Consider the following 20,119-nt stretch of genomic DNA (forward strand, 5'->3'; position numbering starts at 1 on the left):
GTGGACATGTTAATAATAAAGGTTCTTCATAATAAAATATATTAATATATTAATAATAAAATATATTAATAAATTATAATGTATTTATGTATAACATGATAATATATACTGTAATATTTATATATAGTTATAACAACTAATTACATATACTGGATATTTTATCCATTTATATATTATATATTAATAATAAAATATTTTGCTGATGACGTGTTGACTTCCCCTTTACAAGTATTTACCTCAGAGGCCTTCATCCCTTCCAACAGATGCCAGCGGGGTCTGTTCTGAGGTGAATGAGTGACGCCCTTCCACGTACCACATCATTGTCTGAAATCTTACTGTTGGGCGCTCAGTAAATGTTTCTGAAACTGAATGAACTTCATTAACCTTTTGCTAAATAACTAAAAACACTTTCATAGCCACAAAAACAAGAACTTGAGTAAAATGGAGATAAATAGATAGGCATTCATGTTTAACGTTCTCAAAAAAAAAAATAAGCATCATTCCAAAAACTGCTACCGAAAGTTCCTAGACTGTTAGAGCTGGACCTATACTTTGAGTTCATCAGGCCCTGTTCAGAGAGGGGGAGTTCACCTGCCCAAAGTCACATCCTGGAGACTCTCCCTATGGTGATCTTAAAGGGCAGGGAATAGATTTGTAAAGTGAAAAAGAGCACATTCATTTCAAGAGTGTTTAAAGAAGGCTCATCTCCAAAAATGTTTTTTAAAGAGTCCCTCATGGTATGCTGCTTTGTGGTGAATATTCGGTGCTGGGTGTTTTGGGTGTTTTAAACGCACAAAAGTACACACACACAAACACACACACACACAAACCACAAAAAAGTGTGTGTTTTGGTTTTTTAAACCAACCTGATTTTGAATGTATTTCTATGACTAGACAAAATAATTAGGAAGTATGTAAAAAATTCATTTTTGTGAAATATGGGAATAAACATAGTTAGACTATTCTATGAAAGGAATCTTTTTTTTTTACATTATAGTGGTGGGTTTTATTCTTTCGATTCTGAAAAGTAAGAACAAGTAATGTGGTACCATGATTTGAAAAAGATTAGCAACAACACACCAAAAATAACTATATCTGGGTTGAGAATACCTACAAATTAGTGGCTAAAGAAGTTAATATTCTCATTTCTCAGTCACTTATTCATTCCTTAACATGGAAAACAGCACCCATTTGTTTTGTTTCATTTTAAAGTCATTCTAAATGCTTTATTGTATTTAAGATGCCAATTATGAGTGTAGTAAAAATAGCCATTGAACATGGTTAGAAGTCTTAAAATTTTAAATAATTTTCGATCAGTAAGTGGTGGTATAAAAGGAATTTTAAACTCTTAATTAGGGGGAAAAAGCGACGGTGTGGAACACAATGGAGTTCATCACTTAGATCGCAGGGAAGGGGTAGGGGGGAAACAGGCACAGGTGGCAAGCAATTGTTTTCCCCCTAATAAATGAAAAAAAATCATTTTCTTTAAACCTGAATATGTGTTTTTATATCTACGTTTCATTGTCAACTCCACCACCATATGCAGAAACTGTGCTTACAAATTATTTGTGCCCCTCAGTTTGCACTGGTATGGATATTCATTGTAAAATATCTAATCATTCCACTTTGAGATTTTCTTGTGTGAATTCTCCTTCCCTGAAATTTCTGTTCTTGATAGATCGCCGTGTTTCAGCGAGGTGGAACTGTGGTGCCCATGAAGACTGCTGTAGGCAGATCCACAGGGTGGATGACTCATCTCCCATACGAACTCCGTGTTGCTCTGGACACCAAGGTATTTAGGACTTACTTCCTTCACACATCTTGACTTGGTTATTTCTCTGCCTCTTCTAATGATAGCCTTCTGGGTTTATGGTATAAAGCATGTAAAAGTGTGGAACTGCCACCCATGAAATCCCCAGAGCAAGGAAGCTTCTAACTTAAGCCTAAAAATGAACTTTTTATATCTTGTTCTGAATTATCGTTATTGCTCTTATTAAGGTGTTCAGTGTCCTCTGTCAAATCCTCAGGATTTAAAAGTTGCATCATAATTTTTTTGAAAATAAATTCAAAACTGTCTCTCAGGTTTATTACAATTAGATATTGTGAGTTGTAGGTGATTCCTAATTATAGGATTATAGAGTTGTAGGTATAGAGTTGGAAAGGACCTTAAAGATCAATTAATTCAACCCCTTTATACTGGTCTTTCCAGTATTTTTCTGACTGGATATCTGCTGATTTGAAAAGACATCTTCCAAGGGAATCCGTGTTTCTCATTTGCAGCATTGGTTACACATGTAGAAACTTCAGTGGGCTATCTGACATCATAGAATGACTGGGTTGGTAGTAGAGAAGCCTGTATGGGTTTACAGTCACTTAGGGCCAACTCAGAGTCACCATAAAGCTGACCCAGGTTTTAGGGGTACAGGACAGGGCATCTCTACCACCTGATCCTGGCTGTCCAGCCCTATGCCTTATGAATATGTGAAGGATCTGTGATTCTGTCAACGTAGGGAACCACTTTCACTAATAAAGATTCGACTTAAATAGATACGGCCTAGAAAGTTGCCTGAAACACACAGGTGAAGTTAGTTAGTCACCCAGGATTGTTTTTTGTTTCAGTCATACTTGACTTTTTGAGACCCCATTTGGGGTCTTGGCAAAGATCCTGTTGTTGTTTGCCATTTCCTTCTCCAGCTCATTTTGCAGATGAGGAAACTGAGGCAAACAGGTTTAAGTAACTTGCCCAGGATCTCATAGCTAGTGTCAGAGGCCACTTACTTAGGATTACACTGCCACTAAGTGCCCCAGGAAAGGTTCAAACCCAGATCTTTCTGATCCCAAGTTTAGCATTCTTTTTAGTACCCCAACATTGCTGCAGAATATGGTTGGTTCACCTTATGCTAAGAGGTCTTGGCATACCTTGTGTGGTACCCGATTGTCAAAATGGCTTATGTATGTACTAGGTCTTTCACAACAGAGACCAACACAAGCATTTACTTCAGTGACCTTCATCCCTTCTAAGAGGTGCCAGTGTGCCAGGCACTGAGGTGAATGAGTGGTATCTTTGCACATATTGTCTAAAATCTTACCGTTAGGAACTCAGCAAACATTTGTGGGACTGCATGAGCTTTGTTCTGTGCTCAGTTATCTGTTCTCCCTAGAAAATGGTGGCTAACTAGGTTTGGTAACTGTCGTTTTTTTCCAGGGTTCTGCAAGAGGCGAACTCTACCTTGATGATGGGCATTCATTCCAATACCTCCATCAAAAGCACTACCTTCGTAGGAAGTTTTTATTCTGTGATGGTGTTTTATCCTCCAGGTAATGCTACATTTTAGCTCCTTCATAATATACAGCTAATGTACAGAGAACACCATTTTTAAGAAGGCCTACCAAAATCCTTGTATGGGGTTGCTTATCCAACATTTCCTGCCTTATATTTTCCCCTCCCCATTAAAAAAAATATTAGATCTGGGGCTCAGTGGAGTCTTGTCACATTTGACCCTTAGGGACATCCCACAAAATGAAAGATGACCACAGTAAAGAAGGGGAAAGTCACTGCAGTTAGAAGCTTGGGTATTCAGGCCTCTGCATTTGAAGTCACTTTGTTCATCTCAATTGTAAATGCCACCTGGATTATTATTTATCCAGGTTGGAGGAACAGATGTGAGGGGAAATACGCATCAGTTTCAGGTGGTCACAGAGACTCCTTACTGGAAGTAGTAACCTGGTGACAAATGTGTGGGATTTTTTTCAGTTCCTTTCCCCAATCCGCATTTCATTCCTTCATCTGAGGTCAACTGTATCTATTTCTTCTAGCTGTGCAGATGAAAATGGTCATTACCACAGCGAGTGTGTGGTAGAAAAAGTCCTGATCGTGGGCTTCAAGAAGCAGCCTTCGTCTGTGACTGCCAGTTCTTCTGGTAAGAAAATGGGCCATTCCTTACTTTGCCATCTTTTGTGCAAATGTCATAGAATTTGTGTGTGAATAAAATGACAAGTCACTGGAGATCAAACCTCCCCATTCATCCGTATGCTAGTAGACACCAAATCGAGTGGTCTGTTACCTTCACTTCGCTACCTACCCCCATTGGTCTTCTTGGTCAATAGATTACTTTGTTTGTAATCTGTAGGTATGAATCCACTATCAAATCCTCGGGGTTTAAAAGTTACATCATAATTTTTCTGGAAATATTAACTCTGTCCCAAGTTTATTAGATAATTAGATAATGTGAGTCATGGGTGAATCCTAATTATAGAATCATAGAGTTGGAAGGGGCCTTAGAAGTCATCTAATCCAACCCCCTTATTTTTCAGATGAAGAAACTGAGGCAAACAAAGGTTAAATGACATTCCCAAAGTCACTCAGGTACAAAGTGGCAGAGCCAGCATTTATACATGGGGCAGCTCACTCCAAACCCAGCACTCTGTCCACCACCCCACACTGCCCTTTTTTTGTGTCGATCTTGGTGACAGGCATAGACCTACAAGTCAAGGTTGGACTTCTGTCTTACTCACTGAGTTTCTCACATAAATGGCCCATATCCATGTCCCAGTTTCTTTCCAACAAACTTCCTAGTCAAAACTGTGGGGTTCTTTTGACATCTCTGGACGAAGCTGGTGTGGCCCAGGATTCTTTTGAATGGAGCATTCCACCTATTAAATGAGACAGTTCTCTCACTGTTCTTCATCATTTTAAGTTTCAGAGAAGACGTTTTCTCCACCAAGGCCTGATAGAGACTTTCTTTTTTGTTCTCTTGAAATTTAGACGAGACAGAGAAGCAGGTGGCTTTTACCTACTCCTCCAAGACAGCCGTGCTTCACCTGGAAAACCTTTCATTAAATGTCGGTGCTGACTGGAAGATCCATGTTAAGTGACCAGAGAAGTAGGACCTTCACAGCCCTTGAAGGAAAGTTCAAAGAGAACTGATCTTGGAGGATAAGAGCACTCCATAACTGAGCCGCTGCCTGGCTTGTGCCACCCTCTGATTGACTTTCCTGGCTCAAAGAGACCATTCACTGGTCCCAGTATAGCTGGTTAATGAAGGGGCATGATGAATATTTTACGTTTTCCTTTTAATTTTTTGGGTATGGTAGCTTTGATTTCATTATACCAGAAGCTAGAAACAAAGAACCTAGAAACAGCAAACTGTCATCATTGCTTTATGGTTTTAGTATCAGTTGTGATTTAGGATGGCACTGTGCCAAGCAATGTAACACAGCGAGCCCCCTCTCCTTCCTGTGCCAGGTGGAGCAGGCTTTAGATAGAGGGAGGGTGGGCCCAGCTCTGTGGGATTTGTTTCCACCTGTGCCTGTCCCAGGCCACACCACTGAAGGGAGTCATGGCCTTAGACAAAGCTGACAGCTGGGGTGCTGCAGGAATTCTTCCATATGTATGTGTTATGCACTGTATATCACACCCACTCTGGGATAAGTGAAACAAAACCCTGAATGGCAGCTGAGGGCTTTTTTGGTCTGGAAATTGGCTTGAGGGGAGCAAAGATAGTTCTCCCCTAAATTAACCCAACAGGGTTAATCTCAAGCATCCTCCCAGGCTAAAGAGCACCTTTCCATATGTCAGCATTACTTTTACAGATTGATTTTGCTTTCCAACTCTGTCTGTGTACAGTACCTAACATATCAAGGAGTAAGTGGGCCCCGTTCTTCTAGTTTTGTCTTACACCACTCTAGAATACAGATCCTGTCTTCTGAGTCCTTGAATTGTCCTCCATATGTGGCATACTCATTCCTGCCCTCATTCCTTTGCATCTAATGGTCCCCAGATACTTTCCTCTTGCTTACTCTTCAAAGTGCAGTTAAACTTTCACCTCCGCCATGAAGTTTTTCCAATTGTTCCAATGCCCAGTAATGATTTTTCTCAGAAATTCGGTGCAACAAAATCGGTGCAATGCTGTCAATAAATAAAAAGGAAACTGTTGATTATGAAAAGAACTTTGCATCAGATGTCTCTGATACTACTAAGACATGCAAGGAATTAATACAAATATATAAGACCAAGAGCTTTTCTAATAGATAAATGGTTAAAGGAGATGAATAAGTAGTCCTTGAAAGAACTACAAACTGTCAGCCATGTAAAAGGGCAGTGAGGTGGTACAGTGGGTAGAAGGCCAAAACCTGAAATCTGGCTTCAAACACTTACTAGTCGTGTAATCCTGGGCAAGTCATTTAACCCTGTTTGCCTCAGTTGCTGATCTGGAAAATAAGTTGGAAAAGGAAATGGCAAACCACTGCAGTAGCTTTGCCAAGAAAACTCTAAATGGGCTCACAAAGAGTTGGAAATGACTGAACAGCAGCCATGTAAAAATTGTTCCTAATAATAATAACTGGCATTTCTGCAGCACTTTAAGATTTGCAACATGTCTTATCTTATTTGACCCTCAATGACACTATGAGGTAGGTGCTGTTATTATCCCTGTTTTACAGATAAGGAACAGGCTTAGATCAAGTGACTTCTCTAGTCACAGAACTAGTAAGTGTCCGAGACTGAGTTTGAACCCAAGCCTTCCTAACTCCAGTTTTGGTGCCAGTAATGAGAAATGTTCATCAAAGCAAAGAGTCTACCTCTCATTTAACAAATTGGTAAGGATGACAAAAGATAGAAATAATTAACATTGGAAAGACAGGTATCTAATACAAGTTGATGGAACTGTGAACTAGTCCAACCACTCTGGAAAGCAAATTAGAATTATGCTAAAGGAATGACTAAAATGCCCACATCCTTTGACACAGACTCCACTGCTAGGCATATGATGCAAAGAGGTCAAAGTTAAAGCCTAACTCTGTCTTGCCCCTGGTGAATCATCTACTGTCCAGGGCCTTGCCTCCTGACTCTTTCAACAATCCCTTCTTGTGAAGCCCCAAGATTGCGCCCATTATCTACCTCTGTCAGTTCTGTTCATTGATTGTTGAATGACCAGAGCTGAGGGAGAAACCACAAAAGCGGGCTACCTTGGACCTACTACAAATATATATTGTCTAATCTCAACTGGGCCCTTGCTGCAAAAAGGCAGTCATTCTACTCCGACCTAATCTGTTTGCTATCTGACTCTCCACAGTGACTATTCCAAATCTCTTCATCTCCTCAACCTTCTCCCTCCCCTTCTCCTACCCATCCTCTCAGCTGAGGACCTCACCTCATACTTTACTCAGGTGGGGAACCTGTGGCCTTGAGGCCCCTATGAAAAGATTGAGGCCAAAAGCCAGGAACTCCCCTTTTCCCATCGTCTCCTTCACTCCTCTCTCCTTGTCTAGGTCAGTCCCTCTAAGCTCAATCTTATTCCCATCCCCTTGAAGCTTCTCTTATATTACCCTCACTATGTGTCCACTCATGAATTTTTGGTCTCTCCCTCTCTCTTTCTCTGTTGTCTACAAATGCCCATGTCTTACACATCTTAAAAAAAGTCCTCACTTGGCTTTACAATCCTCACTAGCTCTTGCCCTGTATCTCTTTTCTTCTTGACTAAACTCCTTGAGAAGCAATGTTCTCTTGATGCGCCACTCCCCCTCTTCTCATTCTGTCCCGAACCCTCTGCAGCCTAACTTCAGATCTTATCACCTGAAACTCTTCTCTCCAAAGTTGCTAATGGTCTCTTAAGTCCAGATATAAAGGCCTTTTCTTGTGCATCATCCTTCTTGACCTTGCTCTAGCACTTGACACTGTTGAACGTTTTCTCATCCCAGATGCTTCCACTCTCCAGATTTTTGCCACACTCACTAACCAGGTATCCTCCAGTGCTTTATCCTGGGACCTCTTCTCACCCCTCTTTATTATCTCATTTGATGATCTCATTAGCTTCCATGCATTTAATCATCACCTCTATGCAAATGACTCCCAAATCCATATATTCAGCCATAGTCTCTCTCCTGAGATGCAGTCCCACATCACCAACTGCATTTTGAACAGCTCTAAGTGGATGTCTTTAGGTATCTCAAACTCAGAATGTTCAGAACAGAACTCATGTTTCCCAGATATAAGCCAATATCCAAATGAGATCAGAGACTAAAAATCCTGTACGTATAAAAATATTTATAGCAACCCAAAATTAAGATGTCCAACAGTGGAGAATGATTAAATAAGTTGTGGAATATGAATGTGATGGAGTACTATTGTGTTATAAGAAATGAGGAAATAGATGATTTCAGAAAGACATGGAAAGACTTACATAAACTTATTAAGAAGCAGAACCAGAAAAACAATTTATACAATAATGTCAATATTTTTTAACTAAACGATTTTGAGGAATTTTTTAAACTAACAAAGAATGAAATGAGAAGAACCAGGACAATAATTTACACAATGACAACAACACTGGAAAAACTAGCAACTCTGAAAACTTGTGAGAATTATGATCAGTACAGTGAACCTTGATGATTCCAGAGGACTGATGATGAAGCATGCTGTTCATTACAGAGACAATATTGATCTATGATACAGAGTGAGACACATATACTCTTGTATACAGCCATTGAGGAAATTTGCTTTGCTTGACTACGTGTATTTGTTATGAAAAATTTTGGATTTTCTTTTCTTTTTTTAAGTGAGTGGGGGTGGGAGAGAAAATATTTTTCTGTTGAAATGGGTTTTTTTAAATAGACAGATAAGAGAGCTACAAATGTGAAATGTTTCCCTCACTTTCAAATGAGGTTACTTATATTATTTTTACTTAACTGCTTTGTTAAGTTATGAGATCATTCACCAAATGGGAGTGATCTCTAACTCTACGTAATATAAAACAAAACATACCAATAAAACTAAAAGGGACAAAAATATATTTTAAAAATAGAATGATCTTTCCTCAAACCCTTCCATCTTCCAGATCCTCCTATATTCTCGAGGGAAGTACCATCCTTATAGTCACTCAGGTTCACAAACCTCAATGTCATTCTCAATTCTTCTTACCCCAAATAGCCAAACAATTGCCACATCTCATAATTTCTTTCTTAACAAGATCATCTCCTAAATCCTGCTCCCTCTACTAACCTAGTCCCTACTCTAGTCCAGAACTTAGCACCCCTTTCTCACTTGAACTATCACGGTAGCTTTCTTATGAGTCTCTTTGCCTCAAGTCTCTCCTTCTTCCAGCCAATCTTCCATTCACTTCTCACAGGGATTATTTTAAAGTACAGTTCTGACCATTTAACACAAACACAGCTCAGTAAACTTGAGTGACTCCCTATTACCTTCAGAATCAAATATAAAATGCTCTTGCATTTAGAGCTCCTTCTAACCTGGTCCCTCGCTACCTTGCCACTCTTCTTGTATCTTACTCCCCTCCATGAACTCTACTGTCTAGCCACACCGGTCAGTTTACAAACAACACACCATCTCTGCTGTTCATCTCTTTGCAATCGATGGCCCCCATGCCTGAAATGCTCTCTCCCTCCTCACCTTTGTCTTTTAGTTTCCCTGGATTCTTTGAAAATTCCATTCAAATCCCACCTACTGGAAGAGGCCTTGCTTGGTCTCCCCAGCAGCTGGTACCTTCCCCTATGACATCATCTTCCATCTACTCTGTGTGTATCTTGTATATACCTAATCTATTTACACGTTGTCTCCCTAATCAGGATGTGAGCTCTTTAAGGGGATGGCACTGTTTTTGTTTATCTTTGGATCCCTAATGCTTAGCATAAGGCCCGGGACATGTTATTGTTCATTCGTTTCAGTTGTGTCCAGCTCTTTGTGAGTCCATCTTGTGTTTTCGAGACAGAAGTCCTGGAGACATTTGCTGTTTCTCCAGCTCATTTTACAGATGAGGAAACTGAGGCAAACAGGGTGTCACACAGAGTCACATACTGGTAAGTGTCTGAGGCCAGATGAGTCTTCCTGACTCCAAGCCCAGCATTCTGTCCACTGTACCACCTCCCTGCCCCTGCCTGGTATACAGTAAGCATTTAATAAATGGTTCTTGACTGATTGACCGTATACTTACTGACCATATATATCACATACACAATATTTATAGCAGCACTTTTTGTAATAGCAAAGGACCAAATGTGGATCGTTTGGGGAAGGGCTAACCCAGGGGTAGAGAACCTGTGGCCTTGAGGCCACATGGGGCTTTCTAGGTCCTTGGGTGCAGCCTTTTAACTGAGTCCAAGTTTTACTGAGCAAATCCTTTTATTAAGGGGATTTGTTCTGTGAAGTTTGGCTCAGTCAAAGGACTGCACTTGAGGACCTAGAGGGCCACATGTGGCCTTGAGGCTGCAGGCTCCCCACTCCTGGTAAACAAATCATGCCACTTAAATACAATGGAATATTACGCTGCTGTAAGAAGCAATCAACATGAAGAATTCAGAGGCACAGAAACCGATATATGTGCCAATGCAGCGTGAGCTAGGCTGAACTAGGAACCCAACATATAAAGTGACTGCAACTATAAAAATGGCAAAGACCCTGCCCAGCTACACCCAACCCCACCCCCCAAAAAATAAAACAACACAGAATAATCATAATGACCAAACTTGGCCCTAAAGAACAGGTAAGAAAATACACCTGTTCTTTGCAGAAGCAGCTGGTGGTGCAGTGAATAGTGCGCCAGATTTGGAGCCAAAAAGACCTGAGTTCAAATTTGACCTCACCCTCTTACTAGCAGCATGATCCTAGGCTAGTCACTTAACCACTGTTTACCTCAGTTTCCTCCACTGCAAAATGGAGAAAATAATAGCACCTACCTCTCAGGATTGTTGTAAGGATCAAACCAGATGCTGATTGGAAAGGCATTTAGCACCGTGCCTGGCACATAGTAGGTACTGTATAAGAGCTTATCCTCCCCGCTCCTCTCAGAAGTAGGGTCTGGTTGTGGATTATTGCATATGCTGTCAGCCTTGGTTAAAGAGTTGGTTAGTTGTGCTGAAATGCTCCCCACCTTTTTTTCTTTTCTTTGCTACAAGGGATAGCTTGCTGTGTAAGGAAGGAAGGAAAAATATATTCAGAAATGAAGTGATATAAAAACAAAGGATGCATACACTTAGAGTCTCTATTGAATTATCTAGGACAGTGATTTAAAATTCTCTCAACCACCTCATGCATATGTGTCCTATTCAGTCAGAGTATAAGCTTGTCATATACATATATATGTACACCTACATGTGTCCTCAAAATCTTAGTGCGGGCTTAAGGCTTTTGGAACATCCTATATATGTTTACATATATCCTTCATAACACTTCAGCCTAATTCTCAGCATGTAATAAACGTTCAAAAATCATTTGTGGATGGACTGGCTTATTTTTTATTCACTCTGTTGTTACATTGTTTGGAATAGTCGCAAATGTAATTGTGTCTTATACCTTAGACAAAACTGCCAGATGGACGTATGTCCTTCTGATGTGCACTCATTGAATGATGCTAAGAGCTAGAATTTGAGCTAATTCATGTATGTTCAGTGTTAAACAATTTGTACCTTAAATCAATCACTTCCACGTTCCTTCCTCCCCTTTCTGTTGTTTTCATAAGAAGGGAAGGTGGCACCAAAGCTAAAACCAATTTCCCAGGTTTTCCTCTCCTGGCCAGTTTGCCTAATTCCAGGGTCAGAGAATCCTCAAGGTCCTACTTGATAGAAACTTTGATATTATAGGTTTGTTTGATTTTTTACTGAACAGTGAGATTAAGAACTGTCTGCATGTCTGTACTTCATGCTCCCTTGAAACCGCTATGTAGCAGCCCATTTCATTGCATGTCTGTTATTCCACATAAGGATCGTGTAAGCAGGAGGTTAATGAGTGCACAGACAGCTGGATGGCACAGTGGATAGGATGCCAGGCCTAGAGTCAGGATGTCTCATCTTTTTGAGTTCACATCTAGCCTCAGACACTTACTAGCAGTGCGACCCTGGGCAAGTCGTTTGACCTTGTTTGCCCCAGTTTCCTTATCTGTAAAATGGACTGGAGAAGGAAATGGCAAACCACGCCAGTAGTTTTACCAAGAAAACCCCAAAATGGAGTCACTAAGAGTCAGTCAAAACTGAAAATGACTGAACAACGATGAGTATGTTTTTATGTGAGGAAAAGTTTCCATTTTGGTTTATATCTTATAGGCTCCCAGATCTAAAACTGGAAAGGAACTCAGAAGCCATCGAGTTCAACCTCCTTATTTTACAGAGAATAGACCTGAGGCACAGGAAAGCAAAAGAGGTGGTATAGGATTCGAACCCAGGTTCTCTGTCTCTCAATATGCAGAAGCCTTTGATGAGAGAAGATTGGAGGAGGGAAAGAGTCTATTAGACCTTCTGCTTTTATTATTCCTTGCCCTTTGTGCTTTTTTTATGCCTGATCATGTTTCTAAAACTAGGCAGCAGAGAGAGGTGTGTCAGGCCAATGAGCTCCCCAGCTGTCTGGTCATCAGTAGCCTTGCTCGGACTGATATTCGATACTAGGTTTTCTTTACGAAGTTTCAGGGGCCTGGATTTAGCATCAATCAGATAAAAAGTACATTTTAGTAGGTATTTTAACACACACACATGCCCCCAAATGAATATTTATGGTATATATATATATATATATATATATATATATATATATATATATATATATATATATATATATATATATATATATATATATATATATATCTGTAAGGATTTGGATGCTGAAGAATAAATTAAGCCTGTTGTGTGACCTGGGGCAGACCACTTCACTCTACAGCTTAGCTTAACTATTAAAATCAAAGGGTTAGACTTGCATAATTGTCTAATGTCCCTTCCTGCTCTAAAAATGATTACTACTAGCATTTTTGTGGGATTGTAAATTGAGAGCTGGAAGGGACCTTTGTGGTTCAGCTGTTTTAGTCGTGTCTGACTCTTCGTAGTCCCATTTGAGCTGGCAAAGACACTGGATGTCAGCCTTGGCAAAAATACTGGAGTGGTTTTCCATTTCCTTCTCCAGCTCATTTTACAGATGAGGAAACTGAGGCAAACAGGATTAAGTGACTCGGCCAGGGTCACACGGCTAGTAAGTGTCTGAAGCCGGATTTGAACTCAGTCTTCCTGACTCCACATCCTGCTCTCTAGTCATCTTGCCCAATTCTTGTTTTACAGATGAAAGATAGTGAGACACAGAGCCCCTAAGTTATTAATTAGCCCAAGGACACATAAATGGCAGAGCTGAAATAAAAACTCAGGTCTCCTGACCTCAAATTCAGCATTCTTTATACCACATTGTATTGCATCTTCAGCTAGGAAGTGCGATGGCTAGACCACTGGGTCGAACTCAAGACTCGTCTTCATGGAGTTCACATCTGTTTTATCCACTATACAACCCATCACCCTTTGAAGGAAAGACTGCCATACATCACTCAAACCAGGGCCCCTGACTTGTAGCTCACATCCCTCAAACTTGTCTAGACTCCAGGTACAGGAAAATACCACTTTGATCCTATTGAGTTCTGTGGAACAGTTGAATTTTTAAGTCATCATGTCCCTTTCCAATATCTGCTACCATGGTGAAGACATAGGTTCTGTGTAGTATGTGTATAAAGTACCCCCATTCCTTCAAATTCCTTCCAGATGGCAGGATGGCATATTGAAGAAGATTGAGAATAGTTTTGGTAACAGTAGCAGTATAAAAGCACCCAACAATTTCCGGAGCCTAAGAGTAAAACGACACGTCAGCTGTTTCATCTGAAAGCCTTGTGGGTAAGGGGATTCCCACGGGGATTCCAAGCATTCCTCTGCGCTTCTAGGATTTCCATTTGCAGAACATTCAGGATACCCAACATTATCCAGAGGCCATTATGTGCATAAGATAATGTTTCAGGCCTGATGGAGGTGGGGGGGAGACCATCAGAAGGAAAGAGTATTAATAAACGTTGGGCTGCTATCTGATTACAAAAGAGATATACATGTATATGTATTAATCTATACACGTATACATGTATCTATATGTGTGTATACACATATGTACTGTATATATTGTTTATATGTAGATATGTAATGTATGTTCATTATGCACACATGCTTGTGTGTATGTATATACATATATTCATTCATTCATTTATTTAGAATCAGATAGAAACTTGACTTTTGCTAATATCCTCTCTCCTCTGAAACTCCTAATATGAAATTTTCATATATATACATATATGTACGTATGTATGTATACTCATATATATGCACATATATACATATATATTTGCACATATATACACATACACACATATACAAAATGACCACTGGAATAATGTTAGGGATGCGGAGTAATCTGTGACATACATAGACATATATGCATACATATACATATATGTGCATAGTTATATGTGTGTAACATACACAAATAAACATACTTATATGTATATTGTCTGTGTACATATATATGTATTTGGCACATTATGGGAGAAAGGAGAAGAAATAGTGTGCTAGAATCTAACATAGTGGTGTCAGATGTCATATCTATGTGTCTTGCAACAACCCTTGATAAAAGAGTTGCTATAGTAGGTGGTGCCGAAAGGAGACAGCTGCTTCTTAGAGATTTATTCTCCTTCATGGTGATATCCTCAAGTTCCTCTCCTAGCCAGACCTTCTGAGCTAGGGAGGCATGCTCCTGACTTGGTACCTTTGCTTAAACTGCTTTCTATGGCTGGGACATCCTCCCTTCCCTTCTCTGCCTATTAATTTCCCACCTATCCTTTGGAACCTGCCTTTTCAATAAAGCTTTCCCCAATCTTCCTCATCAAATACAATCTTCTCTCTTGTGTCTCACATAGAACTTAGTCCTGTAACTCTCATATACACTTATATGATATTGTATTGATTATCTGTGTTTATGTCTTATCCTCCTTCTAGACTATAACTTCTTGTCTTAACTATATCTTTCCCAGTCATCTGGTATAGTGCTCTGCACACAGTAGGTGCTTAATGCATGCTGGCTGAGTATGGTTGAAAGGAAACAATGGGCCATAAATATCGCAATTAAGGGCCCTAAGACTGTTGTTCCTCTTTCATTCTCAAAGAGATGTCATCAGGAAGGTGATGTTTTGACTTGCAAATGAATACGATTTAAGTGAGGTAGAACTGTGCAAAGTTGTAAGCCTCACTGTCCTCCAGAGTCATTGGAATCCAGTGATAAGACACAGGTCAGGACGACTGGAGATGGCCCGGGATGCGTTGGAAGACTTTGGCTTTTTTAAGCTAAGGTCTTTCCCAGGTCTCAGTTTGTCTGAGGCAATACCCATTCAGTAATTAAAGACTTGGTAAGAATTGAGGGGAAAGATGACCTCGTTTGTCCTTTTTTTAAGGGCCCTGAGATAAGTGCTTACCAAATCATTCACATCAAAAGAAGCATTTTCTCACTCTGAATGCACCAAGCCCTTGATTGAGAGTCTAGAGACCTGGATTTAAATACCATTTACTAATTGTGTAAATTTAAAGAAATCATTGGACCTCAGTTTCCTTATCAGTAAAATGAAGAAGACCTTACTAGACGAGCCGCTCTTCACTCTGACCCTTGGACCCGCTATGGTATTATTCAATCACCTTCTGCCCCACCATTACTCCCCAAAGTCTTCATGGCCTTACCATCCATCCTATTGCTTTCCTTGCCAGAACCTGAGCCCTCCCTGGCCTTTCCATATGCCATGAACTGAACATGAACATGAGCTTTCCTTTGTGTATTTCCTCCACCAATTAGAATATGAACTTCTTGAGAGCCGGGCTGTCTCGATTTTCTGTTTGTATCCTTAGCATTAAGCACAGAGTTGGCATACAGTAAGCATTTAATAAAGACTTTTTATTCCCCTCCAGGCTCCACATCAGACTCTCTCTGCTACTTTTTCCACCATTCTCCCAGATGTTTACTTTCCTTCTCATCCATCCCTCCCCAATTTTTTTTCTGCTTTCTTTTACGTATTTTCTTCCTCCATTGGGACATAAGCTCCTTGAGGGCAAGAACTTTCTTTTCTTTTGTGTAGTTTCCAGCACTTAGCATAGTGCCTAGAATATAGTAAGTGTTTAATAAATGCAGGTGATTGTTGCTGTTGCTGTTTTCCATCCCATTCCTTCTAGCCCTAAGATTCTGTAGTTCATCTATAATTATCCTTGTTTTTATACATTGAGGCAGCTGTTATCTCCCTAATGTGAATATTCTTTCCAATGTTGATTATTTGTTTATGTCTTATCCCTCTTCTAGACCGTAAGTTCTATGAGAACCAAGTCTTATCTAAACTTTATTTCTTTCCTAGCATTTTACACAGTGCTCCGCACACAGTAGGTGCTCAATATGTGTTTGCTGAGTATTGTTGAATCACAGCCCATCCATGCCTGCCCGTCCTGTGGAATTCTCATCCATATCCTCCCATAAATCCGTCACACAGGGGGAGGCTATGGGCCTTCTCTAGATCGTTTGTCATTATGTGGTTACCAGTGAAATATACAGGCAATTGATGGTGAAGAGTGCTGGGCATGGAGTCAAGAGAGACTTGAGTTCAAATTTGGTCTCAGATACCTACTAGTGGTATGGCCCTGGGCAAGTCACTTAACCTCTGTCTGCCTCAGTTTCCTCAGAGGTAAAGGGAAATCACCTCCTGGGGTTGTTGTGAGGATCTAGTGAGATAATATTTATAAGGCATTTAACCCAGTGCCTGGCACATAGTAGGAGCTTAATAAGTGCTTGTTCCTTTCCTACAAGTTTTCCCTCTGTGTAGCTAGCTCATCCTTTTTTTCAATTACCCATTTCTCTGAATCTGTCCTTTATGTCGCTTCTTCACAATCCTCCATTTGTAATGTTTATCTTACAAAGCCTTTCACAGCTTTTCCCTATCTTTCCAGCTTCACTGAATATTGCTCCCCCTCCCACACACTATAATTCAGATAAACTGATCTTTCTATTCCAAACACAAGACACTTGATATCTTCTCTCTCTCTCTTTGTACTGCCCATAGACCTTCATGTTTTCAATGCATTCCTTCATTTTTCAAATTTGCCGCATAGAATCTGTCTTCCTTCAAGATGCAATCATGCACAAGTCAAGCCATTGTGATGTCACTGGTCCTCCGCGAAAGAAGGAAAACAGTGATATTTTTGTGATGGTAAATTAGGCCATCATGCGTCTCAATTCTTACCTCACCCTTAGTTATTGAATGGAAATTGCCTCAGAAAAACTGAGACCTGGGAAAGACCTTAATTTTTTTTTTATTTTCACATTAATCATATTGTAAAGAAGAATTAGAACCAATGGGAGAAACCATAAGAAAAAGAAATAAAACAAAACAACAGGAACACCAAAAAGAGAGAACATGTAGACTCCATAGTTCTTTCTGTGGATGTGGATAGCATTTTCCATTGTGAGTCTTGGAGTTGTCTTAGATCCTTGAATTGCTGAGAAGAGCCAAGTCTATGAAAGTTAGTCATCACACAATGTGGCTGTTACTGTATACAATGTTCTTCTGGTTCTGCTCACTTTACTCTGCATCAGTTCATGTAAGTCTTTCCAGGTTTTTCTGAAGTCCTCCTGCTCATCATTTTTTTATAGCACAATAGTATTCCATTACATTCACATACCACAGCTTGTTTGGTCATTCCCCAATTGATGGGCATTCCCTCAATTTCCAACTCTCTGCCACTGAGCTATAAACATTTTTGTACGTGTGGGTCCTTTTTCCATTTTTATGATCTTTTTGGGATACAGACCTAGAAGTGGTATTGCTGAGTCAAAGAGTGTGCACAGTTTTACAGCCCTTTGGGCATAATTCCAAATTGCTCTCTGGAATGGTTGGATCAGTTCATAATTCCACCAACAACAATGCATTAGTGTTCCAATTTTCCCACATCTTCCCCAACATTTATCGTTTTCCTGTTTTGTCATGTTAGCCAATCTGATAGGTGTGAGGTAGTACCTCAGAGTTTTATTGATTTACATTTCTCTAAATAATAGTGATTTAGAGCTTTTTTTCATATGACTATAGATAGCTTTAATTTGAAAGACCTTCATTTAGAAAGGCCAAGAAAGGCTACTGCATCCCAGGCCATTGCCAGTCATCTTGACTCTTTTCTTACCACTGGACTTCAGTGACTTTAAAGGAAAGAGTAAGGCTAACCACTTGGCAAAGCTCTGCCTCACTTAAATCCAATTCACCCACAAGTCACGATATCACCCTCATGACATCATTGGTCCTCCAGGAGAACGAAAGATGAACAGCAGGTACTACCTTCTCTATGAACCTTTTTGAATCCTCTAAACTGGTGGTGCCCTCCCTTTTAAATTACTTTGCACTAATGAACTTATATTGTATTTATGTTTATTCTGCATATACTTTTAAATGTATTTCTCTCCCCCTTCCCCCATTAGAAGGTAAGCTCCTTCCCAGGAAGGGTTGAGTCCTTCCAAGAAGGGATCGTCTCCTTCCTTGTATTTGCGTCTTTATCACTTAGCACAATTTCTGGCACATAGTAGAAACTTAATAAATACTTGTCCATTGATTGATGACACCTGGGGTAGATATGGAGAGACAGATGGAAAAGGGAGTATGTTTTAGACAGAAGGTATGGCTTGGGCAAAACTACTAAAGTTGAAGCGAGAATGCTATGTCCAGGAATACCCAGTCACCTTTCATCTCCAGAGCCATTCAATCTGTCGGCCAAGTAGCCACCAATCTCACTGGGGCTTCTGCCCTATACTGATTGACCAGTTTGTTCAGACTGCCATTCTAGAGCTTCAGTCAGTTCCCTAAAATGGGATTCTTGAGAAACCAAGTGAGACCCATTTTACTGTGTACTTTGGCTGACCTGCCAGAGTTGACTGTTCCAAGGACATCACATGAGCATGAGTGGGAGGGAGAGTTTTCTTAGCTGAGGAACTCAGCCTGTACGTGGATCCTTCCAAACTAAGGTAATCCCACCAAACTTCTTGTCTAGAAAAGATATCAGCTCCAACTCCAGATTTTGTTCTTCAGTCATTTTCCAGTTGTGTCTGACTTTTTGTGACTCCATTTGGGGTTTTCTTGGCAAGGATTCTGGAGTGGTTTGCCATTTCCTTCTCCAGCTCATTTGACAGATGAGGAAACTGAGGCAAAGAAGGTTAAGTGACTTGCCCAGGGTCACACAACTGGTAAGTGTCTGAGATCAGATTTAAACTCAGAGAGATGAGTCTTCCCGACTTCAGAGCTGGCGCTCTATCCACTGTGCCACCCTAGCCACTATCTCTAGACAGCATTCTGCTATCCCATCAGAGTCTTAGAGATGAAAAATGTACATTCTCAAAAAGACCCACAGTGATACACGCTCATAGAAATTTCCCTAGCTAAGTCTCTGAAGTAAGACAACTTAGAAAACAGTCTCCTGCTAGCCTCTCTTATGCTCACATGCATTAACCTTCTTCATGTTTATTTTTAGTTGTCTTGGCTCGAGCTTCTCTGAGCCCCGATACAGACACGCACACTCTCCTTCTCTCTGGCATACATGCTCCTGCGAAGAACCCCTGAGATAAAAGTGACTTTTCTTGTTCCTTGATCAGAAAAAAAAAAGTAATCTCCAGGGGACCCTATGATGACACCAAGCTATCTGGGCTGGACATGTGCAGAACAACTTTCTAGAGAGTTTTAAAATTTTGAAGTCTCAATGTTGACATTGTCTCTAAAAGGACCGTCTCTCAGAGGACAAAGCCTTCGGTTGTGCGGCACTAACTTCCTCTTTACTGTTGCTTCCTTCCCTTGGAGGTAACACTATCTTCATTTCTTTTGAAAACGGGTTTTTTTCCTTCTTAATTTGCCAGTGATGCCAACAGTCATTAAAGCTTCGGTGGCTCAGCCTATAGGGGCTGGGCCACTCTCCCCAGGACTGGTTCCTCCTCCGGTCCATGCCTCATCCACCGATACAGGTGGGGCGAATTCTGGGGGCATCTATTCAGCTATTATCAGCCGGAACTTCCCTATTATTGGAGTGAAGGAGAAGACTTTTGAGCAGTTACACAAGAAATGTCTAGAAAAGAAGGTTCTGTATCTGGATCCTGATTTCCCCCCTGATGAGACCTCTCTGTTCTACAGCCAGAAGTTCCCCATCCAATTTGTCTGGAAGAGACCACCGGTGAGTAGCTGGCTATTTTCTGTTCTCACAGAAGGTTCTTGCACTCACTCCCTGCTCCCCCCCATTCAGCTGTCACCACTGCACATGTGTGCTA

At 40.4% G+C, this 20,119-nt stretch overlaps 2 protein-coding genes across 4 annotated transcripts in view; both read left to right on the top strand.

Moving 5' to 3' along the window:
- The window catches only part of GANC (glucosidase alpha, neutral C), a 59,206-nt gene extending 47,983 nt beyond the window's left edge, over positions 1–11,223 (top strand). For both annotated transcript variants that reach the window (XM_072625069.1, XM_072625068.1), the window contains 4 exons: positions 1,679–1,792; positions 3,206–3,318; positions 3,817–3,920; positions 4,766–11,223. In XM_072625069.1, the coding sequence (XP_072481170.1) occupies positions 1,679–1,792; positions 3,206–3,318; positions 3,817–3,920; positions 4,766–4,875 (441 nt within the window). In that variant the 3' untranslated portion in view covers positions 4,876–11,223. The remainder of the gene's footprint in view (positions 1–1,678; positions 1,793–3,205; positions 3,319–3,816; positions 3,921–4,765) is intronic.
- A 4,925-nt stretch (positions 11,224–16,148) lies between these two features.
- CAPN3 (calpain 3) overlaps positions 16,149–20,119 on the top strand; it is a 79,817-nt gene continuing 75,846 nt past the window's right edge. The window contains exon 1 of one of the 2 annotated variants that reach the window (XM_072622761.1): positions 16,149–20,025. In XM_072622761.1, coding sequence (XP_072478862.1) covers positions 19,717–20,025 — 309 coding nt within the window. In that variant the 5' untranslated portion in view covers positions 16,149–19,716. The remainder of the gene's footprint in view (positions 20,026–20,119) is intronic. The other variant, XM_072622763.1, reaches the window with a different exon arrangement.

This window comes from Notamacropus eugenii, chromosome 7, assembly GCF_028372415.1.
Source record: "Notamacropus eugenii isolate mMacEug1 chromosome 7, mMacEug1.pri_v2, whole genome shotgun sequence".
NCBI lineage: Eukaryota > Metazoa > Chordata > Mammalia > Diprotodontia > Macropodidae > Notamacropus > Notamacropus eugenii.